Below are 19,653 nucleotides of genomic sequence, written 5' to 3' on the forward strand. Positions count from 1 at the left end.
TCCTTGGCAGGCTGGGGGCCAGCACAGCCCAGCACTGTCTGTGCCGCCTGCAGCTCAGCTCATGATGGGCACTTGCCTGTGGCCCAGGACTGCCGCGTGGCCCCCACCCAGGCTCTGGAAGGGCCTGGGCCCCTGGGCCTGCTCCGGGGGGGGGGGGGGGGGGAGGGCAGGAGGCTGCTTCTTCTCCACCTGGCGGGCTCAGTAGGGCTGTTTGGGGCCAGAGGAGGCTCAGGCCCAGCTCCCAGGCTCACCTCAGAGATGCAGGCTCAGGTGAGGGGCCAGGCCAGCCTTACAGGTGAGGGGAGGAAGGCTGTTTAAAGGCCTCTGATCCCTGCTGCTCTGATCCCTGCTCTCAACCTAGTGAGACCCCATCTCAAAAAGCAGCAGAAGTGGAGCCACTGCCGCCACCACCCTCTGTGGGAAAAGCCCCTCTGAGGCCGTCACATGGCTTGATCCTCCCACCCATGGGACAGTAACCAGGCCCACCTGAATATTGGCTTGCAGGGACTTGGCTGCAGCAGCACAGGCTCTTTGGGCCCCTGGCTGGGGGGGTGTCTGTGGAGGGTGGGCCTGAAAGAGGGGGGACCACAAGTGGACCTTCGGAGAGCTGTCTCTGGGTCTGAATGGCCTGGCCCACACCCACTCACCTGCCCCCCCACAGCCTCCTGATGACGCTTTGCTCAAGTAGCTTCTGCCCCTGGGCTGGGCAGGTTCCAGGGGGCATCCTGAGGGCCCACACAGCAGCCAGCACACATAGGTGGGCTACTGCCTGGCTGTGTCTCCTGGGACAGCAGAGTGACCTCGCAGGTGCCTGCCTAGCAGCCAGGGAGCACAGGGTAGGTGAAGTCTGCCAGAACAAGAAGCAGGGTCTTCAGGGACCCAGGGTGCCTGGACAGGTCCTGGACATGTAGCGGTGGGGGACAGGAACTCAGGGGATGTGAGGGCAAGTAGTGAGTGCCCAGGTGTGGCAGTCACCAAGAACCCTCTCAGCTTGGCTCTCCTTCCAAAGAAGCAGGGCTCTGGGGACTGAGGGCAGAAGCTAGGAGGCTCTGACCTGGGCCCTGTGTGGCCAAGGGGGCTGAGGAGGCGAGACTGGACAGTGGGTCTTGTGAAGGGTCAGAGAAGCTGGGAGAGATGGAGGCCTCTCTGTCCTACGGGGCATGCTTTTCCTGCACCTCCCTGCAGGGACCAGGGATAGGGGCCTAAGCCAGTGAGAAAAGGAAAGGTGGCACCCAAGGTGGGCGGGGCCCAACCTGCCCCTGAGGGGACTGCCCAGCTGACCAGCCAGCATTTCTCTCACCACTCAAGGAAGCCTTGGTCTTCTGACACCACACCAGGATTAACGCCACAACCACCCAAGTTATGTCAGACAAAGTGAGGCTCAGAGAGGGTGAGCAACTTGCCTGGTGTTCAGACCTCCTATACGAAGCCACAACTACCAAGACCTCAGGCCCTCAGCATCCATCCCTTCCATTCATCCCTTCCATCCTCCCACCTGGCTGTGGCCTTCAGTGGCCTTCCTGGGTCATAGGAAACATATGGAGACACGTGGCTCCAGACCCCCAGGCCTGGTACCCAGCATCCTCTTCCCTCCTGACCTCCTACAGACATGCCACTGCCCAAGGCCCTCTGCCCATGTGCTGCCCCCTCTAAGGGCCTTTCTGGGTCTCCCGTCAGCATCAGCCACTGGCTGAGCACCTGTGGTCAGGCTGCGGACGGAGCCCAGGTCAGCCACTGGGCTGAGCAGGACGCGTCCTATAGCTTTGCTTGTAGAAAAACTGGGACTTGGGTTCCTTTCCACGGGAGCAGCCAAAACATGGGCTCCAGAGTGACCCGCTTCCCTCTGGTCGGGAAGTTACTTCCCCCTCTATGACGTCTCCTCCTCTGTGGGACAGGAACAGTCACAGTTTTGTGCTCACAGGGCCGGCGCTGGGCACATGATGGGCTAGAGCCAGGCAGCCTCCAGTTGCTGGGCAGACTGGACAACCCTTAAGACTTCGGCAGATCTACCTCGGTGACGGTGACAGGGACAGGGAAAGGGTGGCTACAGCACTTCCCATCTTCTTAAAAGGAAACAAAGCTTTGATCGTGTGCACAAAAAAGTCTGAGAAAAATGTGCCCCCTGAACATTGGTATTTTTAATTTTTTCTTTTTTTGCTCCTTTATTTTTTTCTAAATTGTCTACAATGAATGTGACCCTTGGGAAAAAAGACCAAGAACAAGATGCACATCTAAAATGACAAGAAAGCAGTCAGTCTGGTGGGGCCCACCCTCCGGGTGCTTCCTCTTCCACCAAACCAGACTCCTGGAGGGAGGTGTCCGGTGGGCGGCAGGACAGGGCTCAGCACCCAGCAGAGCATGGCGCTCAGTTTCCCCGTGGCTGAACCCAGGAAGGGCCCTCAAAGACCAGCACCCTCACTGCCTCTGCGCAGCCTCAGACTGACACAGTACCAGGCACCAGGGCCAGGAGCATCAGGCAGGGAACCCAGACCTTCTGGTCAGCAGGCAGGAGCTCACTGGCTCTGCATCCTGACCTGATGGAGGGGATACTTCAGTGTCCTAGGGGTCCCTGCGGCCCAGGCTGGAAGAGTAGCCTCATGTGACAGGCACAGACCAGAGGCCTGGGGCTCTCCGGGCTCCACATGGCTCTGTGGCAGCAACCCCACTTCCTATCCTGTGGGAGGTGGAGGCAGGCCCCTGGTGAGCAGCACCCTGCACTGTCCCTGGCGCTGCTTCCTGTCTGCCCAGGGGGTGAGTAACGTCCGCTCTCCACCTCGATGCCCCCCCCCCCCGCAGAGTCCAGGCGCCACAGTTTCCATCAGGAAGGGGCAGAGGGAGGCCTGGTAAAGCCCATCAAGGAGACTCGAGGAGGCCCTGCCGGTGAGGACACTCGCCTGACCTGAACCTGGCCCACCTGTGCCTGTGACCCCCACGCTCCAGCCGCTCAGCCACGGCAGCCGTTTCCCCAGCTCCTCTGTGCCTGGCTGTGTGTTGCCCAGGTCGTGGCCCTCAGGGTGCTGTCACTGAGGGGAGGACACAGGCGCCAAACAGATAACTCCCCAGCAGGGCCGACCACCACAGCTGACTGCGCTCAGCCACAAGGCAAGGCCAGGATGCATCTCCGGCGTCCTAGCAGCTGGCTTCACTCAGGCACCCTCTGTCCACACCCAAAGGCAGCCGGGCTGGGGTCTCTCTGAGCACTGCCCATGTGCACAGAGGCATCCCAGAGCCGCAGCCAAGGCAAGTGGGGGTCTGCAGAGGCCTCGTTCATGTGTGGCAGGGAGCAGTGGCAGGAGCAGCTGTGCTGCCCTGGGCCAGGAGGGGGTGCCAAGCGGGCAGGGACCCTGGTGGAGAGGGGACAGCCCTGGGGCTTCCCTGGTGGCCCTGGCCGGGCAGATCTCCCTCTGTGCTGTCTCCTCGCCTGCAAGGCGGGTCCAGAGAGCCTCCCACACAGGCAGCCAGAGACCCACCCAGGGAGCACTGTGGGAGTTCGGGGCTACTGCCACCACCTGCCCCAGGGACCCAGGAATGGGAACTCAGTGGCAGCTGTGGGAAATGCCACCAGGAGGTCTGTGCAGAGAAGGTTCACAAGCAGTGGCAGGGTTGGGGACAAGCAGGAGCCACCACATGGGCAGCACCCGCACGACTGCTGCCCGGAGCCAGAGCCGCACACTCTGTCCACTCTCAGGCTGTCAACAGACCCTGTCAAGGCCCAGCCTTCCTCTGCCTATGCTAAGATTTTTAAAAAGAGGAGGAAGAAGAAGGAGGAGGAGGAGGAGGAAGAGTAAAGAAAACAGAGGAAGAAAAGGAACAAGGAACAAGGCCCCGCCCACCACCAGATGGGGCAGTGCAGACCACCAGTGCGTGGCCATGGGCGTCTTGCTCCTTCTGGTGAAAGGAAGAGTGGGGAGCTCTGACTGGGGAACTGTCCTCTTAAAGAACCCAGTCTGTAACCAGGCACACACCTGTGATCCAGCTGAGGCAGGAGGAGCACAAGTTCAAGATCAGCCCCGGCAACTTAGGGAGACCCTGTCTCAAAACAAAATGTAGCAAGGCTGGGGTGTGGCTCAGCGGCGGATGCCTGCAGTCAGTCAGCAGGACTGAAAGGAAAAGGATGCCACTTTCCCCACTGAGGAGTGACCTGCACCCACCTGGCAGGCTCACCCACCACAGGCCTGCTCGTTCGCTCATCTGGGCAGCAAAGACTCGGCGTAACCCACCTGGCGGCAGCTGGACTCACCAAAGTAAAAAGCCAGACTGCCACGGTGCATACCTTGCAAAGCTCAGGTGTGGCCTCAGACAGCCATCTTTCCAAAGTGCTGCATCCCTGGGGGACTGAGGGCCCCAGGCCACTCGCCAATCCCACCAGGGGACCTGAGGCTCTCGGGGAGCTTACAGGATGAAGAGCAGGGCTAAGGCTGGGTGCAGCGTTCAGGGCCCACCACAGTCACCTGCTTGGTCTGTCCTAGTCCCTAGTCCTTCAGTAACAAGAGGGGACATGAGAATACCCTGAAGCTCCCGAAGGTCTCCTTTGCACTCATTCCTGGGGCCAGATTTCAGCTCATTTCTACACAGAGAACAGCTGGAAGGCTGGACCAGGAGTCCAGGCTGAGGGTATGCCCAGCCAAACCCTTTTGGGAACCCTTCGGGCAGACACAGTGGTCACCAACAGGCCCAAAGACTAGAAAGGGCAGCAGAGAAACCAGCCGGCTAAGCCTCCTCATGGCCTGCGATGCCCTGCACCAGGTCTAGGCTAGCTCTGGCCAGCACATCAGCCCACAGCCTCCAGATACAGCGGCCGATTAGATGAATCCTGGTCAACATCACCCTCCCGTCTCTGTCTCTGGCAGTCCCTGACACACACCCTTGTTCTGTCAGCAAGTCAGCTTGCCTCGTCCCCTTATCCTGGCCAGGAGGGCTACCACCAGCATGGGCCTGCACTAGGCTCCTGAGGGCAGCTACAGGACAAATGAAACAGCCTCTCTGCGCCCTCAGTTGACATCTAGGCAGCAGGCGGCAGATGCTGAGAGCACTGCAAGGCCCCCCACAGAAACTCCTCCTTCTGGTGCCTGGTCCTGAGACCCCAGATCACCACATGTCACCTTGTCGCTGGGGAAGTTTTTCCGTCAGTGACCACACTCCCAAAGGGTGTGGAGAACAATAGCACAAAATTCTGTTGGGAGTGAGGGGGGAATACAGCCCTATTCCTGGGCTGTGGGGTGCGCGTATGTGTGTGGGGGGGTGCAGCAGTGCTGGGGCCAGGATCCAGGGTCCTGCACATGCTAGGCAAGCACTCTACTACCGAGCCACATCCCTGGGTTCCTACTCTGGGCTTCTGAAAAATGTTCTGGGCTCCTTCTTGGGAGTGTGTAACTGATGGCCCTTGGCTGAGCACTGCTGGCAAGTCCCTTGGTGTGTCTTGGGTGTGGCCCTCGATCAGCTCAGCTGAGGCAGGAGGTCAGCTGCTGGGCACATCCCAGTCCCAGAGCCCCAGGCAGCCTGTGGCGCCCCAACCCTGGTCCCCACCCCCATGGGAACGCTGGAAAGCGGCAGTGGCCGGGAGGGTCCCAGCACGAGGGGGTCTGGCTGACCTCACGAGGCATCAAGGCACAAAAGCCCTTTCTTTCCCAGCAGCCTCGCACCCCACTCCTTGCACAGCCACCCTCTGCGCTCCCCAGCCCCTGGCCCAGACACCGCAGGCCACCTGCAGGCTGGGTCTCCTCCCAGACAAAGCCAGACTCAGGCTGGGAGGGGTGGCGGGAAGCAGGCCTGTGGTTCCGCCATGGAGACGAACTTTGACCCAAACTGTGGCTCTACCCCTTATTTACTCTTTCAGCTAACCCGTTCTGCAGAGTTAACATTACACCCCTTTTTAACCCTGTGCCTCCCTCCCACATCCAGACCCGACCTTCAACCCCACCTAATTGCTGGCTCCTACACCCCAGTTCTCTGAGGCCAGCTCTAACTCATCCCCCCACCCCACCCCACCTCCTCCCTGGAAGTCAGAGCCACCAGGGCAGAGGGGCCACCCATGCCTACAACCCTTTCAAAGGGAGGCAGATGCCATGGCCTTAGAGCCCAAGCCTCTGGGGCTCCATATGGGGGCTTGGAGTGGACCTCTGGGATCTGACCTCTGACCCTAACTCTCCAACCCTCAGGAAGAAAGTCTCTATTCCAAGGGAGGCCAGAGGAGGCAGACTGGGGGGCCTTGGATGGCCACTGAGGCCAAGGAGGATATGGGAACACTGTACATGTGGTCACTCACCGGGTGACCTGTCCTCTTGCCTTTCCTCTCTGAGCCACAGTAACACAGCTCTTGTTTCCATTGCTGGAAAGCTGGCCTACTCTGGGTCAGACTCGAATCATGACAACTTTGAAATCCATGTCCCTTGAGCCTAGGAACATCTGAGCACACAAACACGCATGGTGCCCTTTGGGGGACAGTCCTTGTGTGCTCCACCCATTCATCTTTGGAAGGAGGGACTTGCTCTGTCACTTGGGGCTGGGGGCATAGAGGTCCTGGAGATGTTGGAAACTCTGATGGTGGTACCACCTCCAGAGGCCTCAGCCCAGATTCTACCACCCAGTCTGTCCAAGCTGCTCACAGGACAATCCAGCCCCTCCCCCACTGGCCGCGAGGGGCACTCACCGTCCTCTTGGCCATGGAGGTTCTGCGGGCTTCGCATCCTCTCGTCCTGGCTGGGACTCAGGCTGGAGGCCAGGTGTGGGTCAGCTGACATCCATGTGGAGTCATTCATATCAAAATCTTCACTGCTCACAGAAGTCTCATCCTGAGCAGAGACAAAGAAGGCGGGCATTCAACAGGGATGGGCTCTCGTGGGGCCTGAGGCAGCCTTTGAGTGGACTCGGAGGCCTGTGGGCATTGGGAAGTGCCCTAGAGGGCACAGGGAGCCCCCAAACCTTTTAGTGAGGGCCGGGTGGTGCTCCCCCTGCCCCTTGGAAGTGGCCTGGGCTCTGGTTCCTGTCGAAGGCCAGGGCTGAGGGCCCCTGCTGTCTGTAATTGAAGACAATTAAGAGGCCTGCATCCTGTGGGGTGGGCGGCAGGGCCCAGCTCTTTCCCTGTGAGCCAGGTTGAGATGAGGCTATAAACAAGGGCTACTGCTCTCTGCCTGCAGCCCGGGAAAGAGGGTTCACTCCGCACAGGGCCAGCGGGCAGCAATGGCACTAGGGAGGCCAAGCGGCTGCCTCCACCAGGGCTGCCTCCGACTCCCCTGGAGCATGCATGGGATTCCTTTCTCCCACTCCCCCAACCCAGAGGACATTTCTGTCTTCCTCCTTCCTAACCTTTGCTGTGCTTCAAAGATATGCTCTTGGGTGGCTTCCAAAGCTGAAAAGGCCAGCCCCAGAAGTGTGGAGAAGGAAGGGGGTGGAATGGGCCAGGGTTCCGACCAGACAGCAAAGGGGGTTCAGCTCAAGGGCCTGGGGGGCCGCCAGGGCCTTCCAAACAGCCGGATGGCCTGCTGGAGAGGACCACGCCTGCCTCCTCTCCCCTAGCTGCTGGCTTCAGTGTGAGCCCTTGGCCAGTCATCCGGGAACCCCCGGGGCGGGGCCCTCTCAATCCAGCCCTCCAGCAGGAAGGGACCCCACCTCCTTCTGGCCCAGCCTCTTTCAGGAGCAGTAAGCAACTGTGTTTGGGAGCCGGCTGTAAAGCACAGGAAAGATGACCCAGCAGCTCCACACCCAGAGTTCTGGCCTTGCCTCCCTTTCCCCCGCACCCCAGCAAGATACAATGGCCTCTGTGGGCCCAGTAAGAACCTCTGGTGGAGCACCCCCAAGCCTCCCCACCAAGGCCCCTCACAGACAGGGCCCCGCACAGACGGTTCTTTTATGGTGAGCAAACACTTTGGTTTGAACTTTCTTCGCTGCTGTCCCTGGGGCAGACACATCTGCTAGAGAATGGCCTCCACTCCTCCCCCACCACACAGGGCTGGCAGGGAGCTTCCTGGAATTCGCAGCTTCTGTGCAGCCAGTGTGGACCCTCTGGGCTGAGTCCAGAGGACAGGGGCTGGGACTGGTACTGTGGGGCCCCACGTCGCCCCCACGCGCTCCCCCCACGAACTCGGTGTCCAGCTCCCTCCCGTGGCTGCCTGCTCTTCAAGCTCAGGTCTGCAGCCCCCCAAAACTTGTTCACTTACCCAGGAGTGCATATGCGCGTGCAAAGGTTCTCTCTGCACAAAGAGTACAAAAGCACAGAACTCTTCCCTACTTTAGCATGGGGGCTGACAGGTGGTGGTGGTGGGTGTCCTTTGGAGGTACAGAGCGAGTGCACTGGGTAAGCCGCTCCATGGACCCTGCTGGAGCTGGGTGGCCTCTGGGAGTCAGGCGCAGGCATTCTCCCTTGGGCCTCTGCTCTGTGCAGAGGTAGGAAGACTCCGGGGCATCAGTGGCACAGGCATGAATTAAAAGACTGGTATCCTATGAACATTTGGAAGCACCTATTCAAAGTCACCATCCATTCATCAACAAGTATTTCCTGAATATCAGCTATAGCCAAGCACCGGACTAGGTGCTGGGAATCCAGCTGTGGAACAAAGTCTGACCTTCCTGACACCCCCCCATCCAGTGCAAGAGACGCACAATGAGCAGAAAAATACCTAAAGCGGTTGTAATGAGGGCTACAAAGCACAACAAAGCCGAGGAAGAAGGGAGACGACCTGCAGGGCCACGCCTGCCAGCATGGTCCAGAGAGAGCCTGTTCAGGGCACACTGAGCAGAGGCTGCAGGAAGCCAGGAAGACCCACAGACAGCATTACAGGCATGAGCTGTGCTGTTGGATCCCCAAGAGCAATGGCAAGGCTGTTGTGGTTGGATTTGGGTGAGCACACAGGGGTCGCAGAGCCACACAGGAGTGTCCTCTACCACGGTGCACAAAACCCTGGGTGAGCTGTCCCTATCATCTGTAGCTCAGAGGCTTGCGGAACATTCTACTAAGCAGAGAGGGGCTCAGGACCTCCAGGAGCAGCACCGAAATCACCCATGCTCAGGCCTCACTTGGCCAAGTCCACGTCACCAGAAGCCCAAGCTCTTCAGGCACCCAGCGCTCCCCTTGCTTGGCTCACCCCACACTCCTACAGTCTCACTAGGTGGGCACAGTTCTCATCCTACAGATGAGGAAACAGAGACTCCTCAAGGCTCTCACTTGCCCAAGGCCACAGACTAACAAGTGGCAGAGCCAAGTGTGTGCCTTGCAAAGGCTCAGACACATCCTCCTTCCGGTCTCCAAACCTCTGCCCAAACTGCCCCCCTCCTGTAGAGGGCCTGTCCAATTCCACACACGCGCCCTCCACCAACTCCAACGCAGGGTCCATCATTAGTCTTCTGGAACACCTCGCCTGGCTGTACCTCGAGCCCAGCTGTACAGTGTCACTGTGTTATGGGTCTCTGCCTTGTCTTTCCCCAGAAAACCCTAGGTTCTTCCAAGGGTGGGGACCAGCCTACATGTGCTCTGAGTTCCCCACAAGGCCAGCAAGACTTGTTGAATCAACTGAACTGCCTGGCACGACACTGGTGTTTAATGAGGAAGCTGCATTAATTTGACAATTAAGGACTCTGGTCCCACTGCACACAGGTCTTGAACAGGGGCCATATGAAAACCTGGGCCCTGGCTGGTGGGACGGCAGCCACATGCTCCCCCTTCCTACAGCTGCCAGTGCTCGCCCTCCCCCAGCCTGGGGATTCTCTGGCTCAGACTGCTGACCTATCCACTAAATGGACTCCATCCCACCTTGCCCTAACAGGTCTCACTGGGAAGAGGTGGGCTCTTTTACATTGGCATCGAAAACACCTGATAATGAAGGGCATCCAATGCCCACACGCATGGATCAGGCAAGGGTTCTAGGAGGTTCCTTCCCAAGGGCCCTCTGAAGCCAGCACCTGAGGCAGGCCTATCTCCTGATCCGGTCATTGCTCAGGGGGCCTGCCCAAATGCACAGAGGCACAGAGCCCAGGGGTGGAGCTGGGGTCTGGATGCTGGAAGTCTGCACTGAGAGCGAAAGCCTACATCACAGGCCACCGTACCACGCTTCCTTCGATCAAAAGAACCAGATTCCATAACAACAAAGTGCCTGAGATGAGACCAAAAGGGAACTCAAGGGCAAGGAGGCCACATCTATACTTAGACACGTGTGCATGCTGGAAACACACGCTCACTCTTCCATGAGTCGATACACATTACTGAACAGCTACTATGTGCTGGTGTTGGGGACCCAGATGACCAAGGTGGGGCTCCTTCCCTTCAGACCTTGTCATCTTGGGAGAGGAACCAGCTGGACATTCTGACCCACTTGTAGGTACTGGGGGAAGGGGCTGTGGGATTTCTGCCCAGTTATCAGGGTCTTTTCCCATAGCCTCCAAACCTCAATTTTGGGGGGCAGGTACCAGGGATTGAACTCAGGGGCACTCGACCACTAAGCCACATCCCAGCCCTATTTTGTATTTTATTTACAGACAGGGTCTCACTGAGTTGCTTATTAGCACCTCACTTTTGCTGAGGCTGGCTTTCAATTTGTGATCCTCCTGCCTCAGCCTCCCAAACTGCTGGAATTACATGTGTATGCCACCATGCCCGGCTCCAAACCCCAATCTTTCGAGACGTGGTTCTAAGATCTTGACATCCTGACTGATATAGCAAATTTTTTAAGTAAGCAATCAAGTCTATTAAACCTAACTTTCCTGGGGGGAAAAAACCCCAAGTTTTGGCCAGACTTACAAAAACACCTTCAACATCCACACTTTCAGGGTTGAGCTAGGAAAGCAGACTCCTCAAGACCCTCTGTAGCCAGGTCCTTGCCATGAAGCTCCCCACCCCCAGCCTCAGAGGGGCAGACTGTACCTCCAGTCACCCACTCACGCCTGAGCCAGCCGAGGCTGGAGAAGCAGGCTAATTACACAGGCAATTACCAGCACACACAGTTCTGAACCCATCACCCAAGTCTCGTGGGACCTGCAGGAGGCAGCCAGTGCAGGCTTGAGAGCACAGAGGCCTCAGGCCTCTGCCGAGACCCAAGGCTCTCCCCTTCTCCCCCAGAGGCCACAAGCCAGTCACCTCTTGTTCTTCCCTTCTAGAATCTCGAGGGAATTTGAGCCACTCTTTTTTCCCTTTCTGTTAACAAACTTTAATAAAACTTCCACCAGAAAATAGAAGGGTGCATACAATCCATGCTTGTGGGTCCCCTCTCCCCAGACCCTGTGTGACTGGCTAGGCAGCTGTCCCCCTGGTTTGTCTTAGGTCTGCCCTGGATGTAAGACAAATCAGGGCACCCTGGAGCCTATGGCCTTACCCACCCGGCAATAAAAGTCCATCATATAACTGGCATCACAGGGCCTGAGCCATCATGGGTCACAGGGCAACAGGGCCAACTGCTCTTCTGAAAAGAGAACCCTGAAGTTGGCTGGGCAGGCAGGTAGCACCTAGTCAGTCTTTGGGACACACCCCAACTTGGAAGCCGTGACTCAGGGCAGGGGAGAGGAGCTGACCAAACCCTCCCTGCTCTTATCTTCAGTCCAAAATTCACAGGCAGGTTCAGCTTCTCTCCACCCAGCTCCAAGGCCCTTCCTCCTCTGTAGGCAAGCAGCACCAACCACTGCCCAGCCACGGAGGAGAACACGGGAGACCAGAGCAGAATGGAGGAGCAGGTCTGTGTCCACGGCTTGTAACTATGGGGAGCTGCTATCAGTAACCTGATTATTTTACAACTGGGGTCAATTTCTCTGGAACTGGGCTCCTGGTGCCTCTGAAGTGGAGCCATTTGCATCCTCTAGGACTCAGGATCCAGGGGCGTGCCCGGCGCGATATTTTCCAGGCCTTTCCTCGGAGCTGTAACTCTATCTCTACCACTTACATGAGAAAGAAAAAGGAGGAGGATTTGTCGAGAATTTAGTGCAACTGTAAGCCCTAAGCCCTGACCAGGAGCCCTGGGTGTGTGTTTCAGAGGACGGTGGGGGCAGGGATGTGGAGGGGATGTTTCTGAGCCAGGCAGGAAACAGACCCCTCTCTGTACAGCCCCCAGGTTTGTTTGGTGGCTGGAAGGAACACCAGGCTTGGGCAGTTGCCCCAGCACCAGCTCTACCGGCTGTGGGTAGGCACCAAGATGCGGAAAGTGGCACAGTTTTTCCCCCAGTGCTAGGCACGGCATGCTCAAGCACCTGTGGGCCCTTGCCAGGCCAGGGATGACTCGGCCCCTCATCTCCATGTTGGCGAGCACTGGGCACACCACCACATGCCAAGAAGGTACTGAACCACATTTGACCCCAATTCAGCCACTTCAGTTCATCAGATGGCTTAGTAATGGAAGGGGAAAATCCCCAAGATCCAGAGAAGCCAGGGTTCAGATCCCTATTGTGTTGGGTCTGCACCAGGAGTGACTGAGGTGGTCCCAAGTCAGCTCCTAGGGTCCCTGGGGTCCTGAGGCTGCTGCTTCATGCCAAGCCCACCTGGCCACCAGGGGAGGAGGCCAGCCTTCCAGGGACACTCCCTGCACAATTCCACTCCTTCCTGCTACCAGGCCTCCTTTGCTCACCAGCCATACATACAAGCACAGCTCTTCTGGGAAATGTGAAGCAGGGTGGGCTGAGACAGCCAATCACCTACCCCACTTTAGGTATTCTCCCTCTCCTCCCGCACTCTCTCTCTTTCTCACACACACACACACACACACACACACACACACACAGTGTCTATCACAACGGTGCTCACATATACATGTGCATGCTCTGTTGTCCTTGCTGTAATGGACGCCGGGGTGCTGGGAGGGAGCATTTCCCACACCTTCCCACTGGTGTATGGAGGGTAAAATGGGCTTTTGTTCCTAAGCAAAGGCAACTGGCTGTTTTCCCAGCATTCCTCACCATGAGGGCCTCATTGATACCCCCAGTCCCTGCCATTAACGGGGGTCTCTTTAAAAGGGACGTTGGAGAGATGAGCTGCAGCAGGCAGGATTCTTCCAGCCAAAAGGAAGGCTGCGGGGAATCACTCTGAGCTAATCCCCTGCAGGACTGTCCTTCCAAGAAAAGGACCCAGACAAGACAAAAAAGTTCTTGAGCAACTCAGAGATGGCCCAGCTCCCCATTGCCCCAGGGTGGCCAAGGCCAGGAAAGAAGTTCCTCAAAGTCAGCCTTCTCAACTGGGAAGAAGATCCTGGGGTGCTCTGGCTTGGCAGGAAGGTGCTGAATGGGGTTCAGACACCCAGCCACCGGGCAGTGGGAGCAGGAGGTGCTGCCTTAAAATCCTACTCACAAAACAAGCCCAGCCTGAGCGGGGATTAGATGGGAGCTGGATATTATTCAAGGACACATTTAGGCCTTAATGGCTTTCCAATGAAGGGGTAATTTACTACCTGGGGGGGTTAAACTACCCACTGGGGCCTGAGCCATAAATGGGCCTTCTCCCCAGACCAACTCACAGCCCCGAAGCCAGCATATTACAGGGGTCAAGACAGAGGACCTGGTCTCATCATTAGAAGCTGTCTCCAAAAAAGTAATGAGAGCCCCCAACACCTCTCCTTAGGCCTACAACTTGAGCATGTGTGGGGGATTGGCAAGTGGGGTGGGAGGGGGTCCCAGCTGATTCTGGGATAAGTAGGGCTTTATCTCAAGGGAGAATCTATTTCAGGCCACAACCCTCAGAAAGAGGAGGAAATCACAGAGTCCAAACACCATTTCAGGTGAAATCAGGAGGTTATTCATCTCCCCTCAGAGCAGACAGAAAGAAAAATCAATGTTTTAGAGGGGGAAAAAGGTTCCATTTGAATTAATGGGTTTGTGGCTTCTCCATTGATCCGAGCCTCTTCACACTTTCTTTTTGTGCTTTTGTGCTCTTGGGGAGGGAGGAAGGGAGAACAGACTGGGGACTGGGGCGGGAGGGGGGTTCTCATAACGAAAAGGACGGTCTAACCTTAACCTTTCTCTAGGAATAATGCTAATTAGCGAGGCTTAATGAGAACTTCCCCCAGGAAGCGCAGCTCGGTAGGGGCGACCGGTAGGACGGCCAGACTGGGGCAAAGGCAGCTCGGAGTGAGAGTAGGGTCACTTCTGAACCCAAGCGGTGGAATTAAAGGGGGAAAAAAAATCTCCCTTCTCCCTGCCCCCCTCCAGCCAAAGTATCCGGCCCTTGAGGACTAGGTAGAGGACAGAGAGTAGCGGGCGGAGGTGTAAATCCAACTTAACCCTGCGCGCGCCCTCCAGCCGGCCGGCTGCCCCTAGCCCAGTGTGCCCCTGCGCCGAGAGCCGCCGATGCCTACGACTTCCGCACGGATGGTGCACCTGAGAGGGGCACCGGTTCCCTTGAGGAGGGACAAGGGCCTGCCAAAGTGGGTTCAACTCTGCAAACCGCGTCTCAACTCGCCGCACCGCGGCGGGGAGCCCCTCCCTGCCACTCGAAGCTTCCCGTCCTCACATCCCCAAACACAGTCCACTTCCCTTCTCCCGGAGGCAGCGGCAACCCGAGACCGGCCCCCACCCCGCCGCCAGCGAACGTCTTTCTCTCCGGGACGCGGTGCCCAGCCCGCTGCAAACGGTGTGGCCGCGGCACAATACCGCGGCGCGGCGCACACAATCACCGCCCCCCAGGACCGGCGGCGCGCACAGCCCGGGAGTGGGGTGCGCCCGGCAGCCCCGGGCACTTGGAGCCAAGCACACCTCTCGGGCACCCGGCGGCCCCCAGAGTCAGCCTTCACCGGCCCCCACTCTCGGTCATACTAACCCGCCACCCCCCCTCCCGCCCCAGCCCACTCCGCCCAGGGCGCAGCCGCTCGCCCGCGCCCCCCTTCTCAGCCCTGGCGCAGGAAGCTCCCCCTGAGTCCCCCTCCCCGGAACCCCCCTAGCCCCCCGCCCCCCTAACCGCAGCTCAACGGCCGGCGGCAGCGGCGGGAGGAGGGGGCGACGGTCGGGAGCCCGGAAACGGCCCGATCGCCGGGTCCCGGCCGGACTCCGTACCTGGGCGGGCGGCGAGGCGGAGACGGGCGGTCGAGCTCCGCGAGTGAGCGGGGCAAGCGGCGGTGACAGCCCCACAGCTCCAGCTGCTGCTGCTGCTGCTGCTGCTGCCGCCGCGGCCGCCCGGGGAGAGGGGCTGGCACCACCGCGGCGCGTCACTGCCCGGCCCGGGGGCGGGGGTGGCCAGGGGGAGGGCCCAGGCGAGCGGCAGCGGCGGCGGCGGCGGCGGCAGCGCCGCGGCCGGGAGGGAGGAAGGGGGAGGGGGCACCGGGCACGGGGAGGCGGGACCGGGCACGGGGCGGGGGCCGGGGGGAGGGGAGCGCAGGGAGGACGCACGCAGGGGGAGTAGGAGGAGCAGCAGGAGGAGGAGGTGGAGGGGCAGGCGGGCGGGAGGAGTGGGCACTGAGGGAGGCGGAGGGAGGGAAAGGAGGCACCCAGGGAGAGGGGAGAGGAGAAAGGAGGGTGGGGGAGAAGAGGAAGAAGGAGGGGGCAATGGGCCAGGTAGTGGGGGGGATAAGGGCGCGCTGGACTCGCCGCCGTGCGCTCTGTGGGGGGAGAGCGCTCTTAAGGGAGAAGAGCTTAAAGGAAGATCCGTGCGGGGGGCCGGGCCGGGGAAAGCAGGCTGTGGGGTCTGTGCCTGCCCCTAGCTCTGGGAGGCCTTTGGGTCCCGGGGGCGGGGGCGGGCACCTGGCAGTCTGTCTGTGTTCAGGCCAAGAGAGGGAGACTTGGCCCAAAGAAAGTGACTCAGGCACCTTCAGGAACTCTCCGTGCCCCGGGGCCTTCGGACAGCCCACGACCCCCCTCGGGTCTCTCCGGTTCCTAGGGGACAGGGATCCTCCTTGGGCGGGGCTGCCAGGCGTGGGGGCTCGGCCCCAGGAGGTCGGAGTGAGACCCTGGCCTGGAAAATCCAGGCACGTGGCAGGCTCTCTGTCGGGTCCCCACCCCCCCACCACAAGGCCCCCTTTTCTTGATCAAGTTCAAGCTCGAGCTCCTTGCCGCGCTACCCCTCGGCCGCCCCCTCCTCTTCCCTCCCCTCCTCTCGCCCTCCCTCTATTCCGCACCATCTCGCCTCTTCACTCTTCCTTTGTCTCTTTCCCACCACTTAGTTTACACCGCCCCTGCTCCCCTCCTCCCTGTCCCCCAGTAGGCGCCTAAGTGTCCAGGCTGCGCTCACCTGTTCGACCCAAACATTTCGGAGACCTAGAGCGCCCGCCGCCAGTTCCCTCCCGGCTCCCTCCGCCATCCCTCACCCCACTCGGCGGGTTATTGTGCTCCACCAAACCACACTGTGCCGGCTTCTTACGGTGCGCAGTTGTAAAGTCATAGGACAATATCAAGAATGCTGCTCCATCCCAGATCTGGGCGCGCACTGTCCGCGGAGACTCAGTACCGCAGGAGACGGAAGACCCACGCGGATTACAGATGCGATCTTCCTGGCAAACAGACCTTCTCCCCGGGTGCAGGAGAAGACGGTTGGGATGGGATATAGCAGGGTGGGGAATGAGGTACCTGGACTTCCGGGCCACCTCAGATTCGGCCTGAAACGTAACACGCTAGTCCCCAAACAGAAGAATTAGACCCCGACTGAGAAAATGGGTCAGGGGCAGCCGCACCCACCTCTCAAATCCAAACCCCTGTTGCAACAGATTAGGTTCGGATAAAGCTAATGTTTCAACGGGGATAGAGATACGCTTGTGGAATTCTGTGGGGAAATGCGCCCCCCCCACCACCACCAAAAATAATAATAACAATCCCACCTCCTGGTTCCTCTGGTCGAATCCGAAGCGGAAAGGTAATTTCTACAGACTTCTTTACGCTACAACTCACTCACAGTAGAACCAGCTGAGAAAAGAAAATGAGACAGCCACCGCGATTGTTTGCAATTTTGAAACAGACTGCCTTTAACCCTCCAACTTTTTTTCTGCAAAAAGCCTTTTTCTTTCTTCCTCTGAAAGCTTTGCATTGTGAACACTCTAAGTAGACAAGGCTCCCTCTACAGGTGTGAGCTGGAAGTACACCACCACAGGTTTCGAGCTCAGTATTCACCCATTTAAAAAAAAAAAGACAACATTTCAAATTAAGGGCACGCAGACTTCATTCTGCACATACTAAAGATTTTTTTCTGCCAATATAAGTCCCATGCTTTCTTTTTAAAATAGGGTTTAAGATTTTATTCCTGAAATCAAAATGCAATCTCAAGCGACTGACTCTTGTTTTCTCCATTAAATCTTTACTTCTCATCCTCTGGGCTGTGGTGGTCTGCAGGCTTCACTAAGTCAACACCCACACATGTGGGTGCCCAGTAATGATTTTTAGAATGAATCAGTGGCCAGAACTCTTTTCAGTTCATCCAGAGAAATGTGGGTGTTTCCAGGATAGGAACTGTCCTTCCACACTCTGAAAATCAGATAATTCAGGCTCAGGATTTCCTGTCTCTTCCCAACACATTTCTATAGACCTTTGACTTCTCCTGGCCTGAGTCACTATTTCACAGCCATGGTGGACATCTGGGCTTGAAATATAAAGCCAAATCCAACTGAAGTTCAAAGGTGGAATTGAACCCAGATAACCCGCCTGTTTTCTGATTAATAAAAGAGAGCTAGTGCCCCTCAGGAGGGCAAAGCGGTGATTTTTTCTAGGCATGAAATGCGAACTCACCATCACTGAGATAAAACAGCCCCAGCCCCATTTAACCCACAGAAAGCAGTTCCTGGAGAAACCTGGCTGCTTGGCGGCCTGTCATGAGGTGGGGCTGTGCCTGTGCTGCAGCACACAGCAACCTCCCAGACCCTGTCCCTGAATGAGCTGCCACTCCCAGAGTAACCTTGTGTTGGTTGTTTCCAGCATCCTTGTGCCTCTGGGCAACTCCTCTCCTTAAAGTGGCCACAGCATGGGTCTCCACAAGGAATTGGGTGACCTAGTTTCTTGACCACTAATTCTCCCAGTATGTGTCCCTTCTTCAGGCCCCAATCTGGGCGGAGCCCATGGCAAGGACAGCTGCTCTTGCATGCTGAAGGGGGCGGGGGCGGGACACTGCCCTCATGCCACCTCCAGGAGCTGCAGAGGGTGCTTTCTGTAAACAGATGCAAGGCACATGCTCTGGGGAGCCTCTCAAGGAGCTGGCACCTTCAAGCAGCCTCTCACAAGCGCAAGTGGGGCCCTGGTCAGGGGACCCTGAGGCTTGCTGCTATAGGAACAACACCCCTAGTGTTATAAGAGCAGACACCATTCAAGCATCTCAAAACACTTTAAAGCCATTTATCCCCAATATTAAGAATTACTTGTTAATGACAGAGGGGAAAGTGTACCTGCCTAATGGAGTGACTGAGCAGACACCTCTCAACCAAACAATCAAATCAGCTGGCCCCAGAGTGGGGCCATCTGACATGATGTGGCCACCTCCTGAAGGGACATGACAGAAACAGCATCACTCACGTTGGCAGCAACTCCAGGTCTCATTCTTCCCCAATATAGTTAGTCTGAATCTGATCATGAGGAGACAACCAGATATTCAGAGAGACTCCATGATACCAGAGTCCTGGACTTTTCAAAACATTCATTGTCATTAATCTGACTGCTCTAAATTATGAGACGAAAGAGAAATAACAGCTCAATGCAACGTGTAAATCCTGGCTGGGTCAGGAGACCAGGGCTGAAGTGGAGACACAAGGACACAGGTGAGCTGAGGACTGGGTGGCCAGGGAAGCTCCTCTCTGGGGGAAGCCTGCTTGTGCTCTGACCCCAGATGACTGAAGCTGACAGCTGGGTGCAGAAAGGTGACCAGTGTTGCTAGAGCGAGGTGAGCTGAGGAAGAGCCAGAGATGAGCACAGGAGGGTGTGCGAGGCCAGGTCTGTGGAGCTGCTGGAGCTCATTCTGAGAGTGTGGAGATGATGCAGTCTGAATCATGTCTTTAGCTCAGGGGAGATGGGATTAAAAGGCAGCAAGAGTGGCAGCAGGAGACAGTGAGGAGGAAGAATAGAAAGGGTCGAGCTAAGGTCAGGATGTGGCTCAGTGGCAAAGCATTTGCCTAGCAAGTGTCAGGACTTGGGTTCAAGTCTCAGCACCACAAACAAAAACCACACACAAAAAGAAAACAAAAAGAAAGGGTCTCTCTAAATGGGATGGGGTTCAGATTCTGGCTCTAACACTTTCTAGAAAAGCAACTTTGGGTGCCATATTTAAGCTTCTGTGAGCCTCCTTTCCTCATCTACAAGTGGATCATGAGATGGCATGTTTAACCCAGCATTTGGTACCAAATTTTTCCTTTCAAAATTAGAAACCAGGGCGGCCAGCATCCAAGATGGCCCTGATGATCCTCACTTCCTGGTTCCAAACTCTCGTCTTATCACAATAACTGGGATGGTAGCCAGGGTGTGTGATTTCAGAGGCTGGTCATTAAAAACAAGCTTGATCTCTTCCCCAGAGGGAGTACTTGAGACATGGCAGCTTCCCTGCTCCTCCTCATTAGGACTGAAAATGTCCCAATCTCTGTCCTACCCCTTGGTGTGAATGCAGCACCAGCCCACCGGCACCAGCAGTGGCTGCAATCTCTCCTCACTGCACTCTTGTCCCGAGTGGTACCCACAACCTCTTTTATCTTTGCCAGTCTCAGAGGTGAAGATCTTCCTCTGCCTCCCTCCATCTGGGAGCATAAGCGTGTCTGTGCGGACTGTGTACTTATTGACCACTTGTGTTCCTTTTTT

At 57.5% G+C, this 19,653-nt stretch overlaps 1 protein-coding gene across 2 annotated transcripts in view; it reads right to left on the minus strand.

Moving 5' to 3' along the window:
* Nol4l (nucleolar protein 4 like) overlaps window positions 1-19,653 on the minus strand; it is a 109,799-nt gene that overhangs the window by 16,285 nt on the left and 73,861 nt on the right. For both annotated transcript variants that reach the window (XM_077799776.1, XM_026402161.2), the window contains exon 5: window positions 6,650-6,791. In XM_077799776.1, the coding sequence (XP_077655902.1) occupies window positions 6,650-6,791 (142 nt within the window). The remainder of the gene's footprint in view (window positions 1-6,649; window positions 6,792-19,653) is intronic.

This window comes from Urocitellus parryii, chromosome 6, assembly GCF_045843805.1.
Source record: "Urocitellus parryii isolate mUroPar1 chromosome 6, mUroPar1.hap1, whole genome shotgun sequence".
NCBI lineage: Eukaryota > Metazoa > Chordata > Mammalia > Rodentia > Sciuridae > Urocitellus > Urocitellus parryii.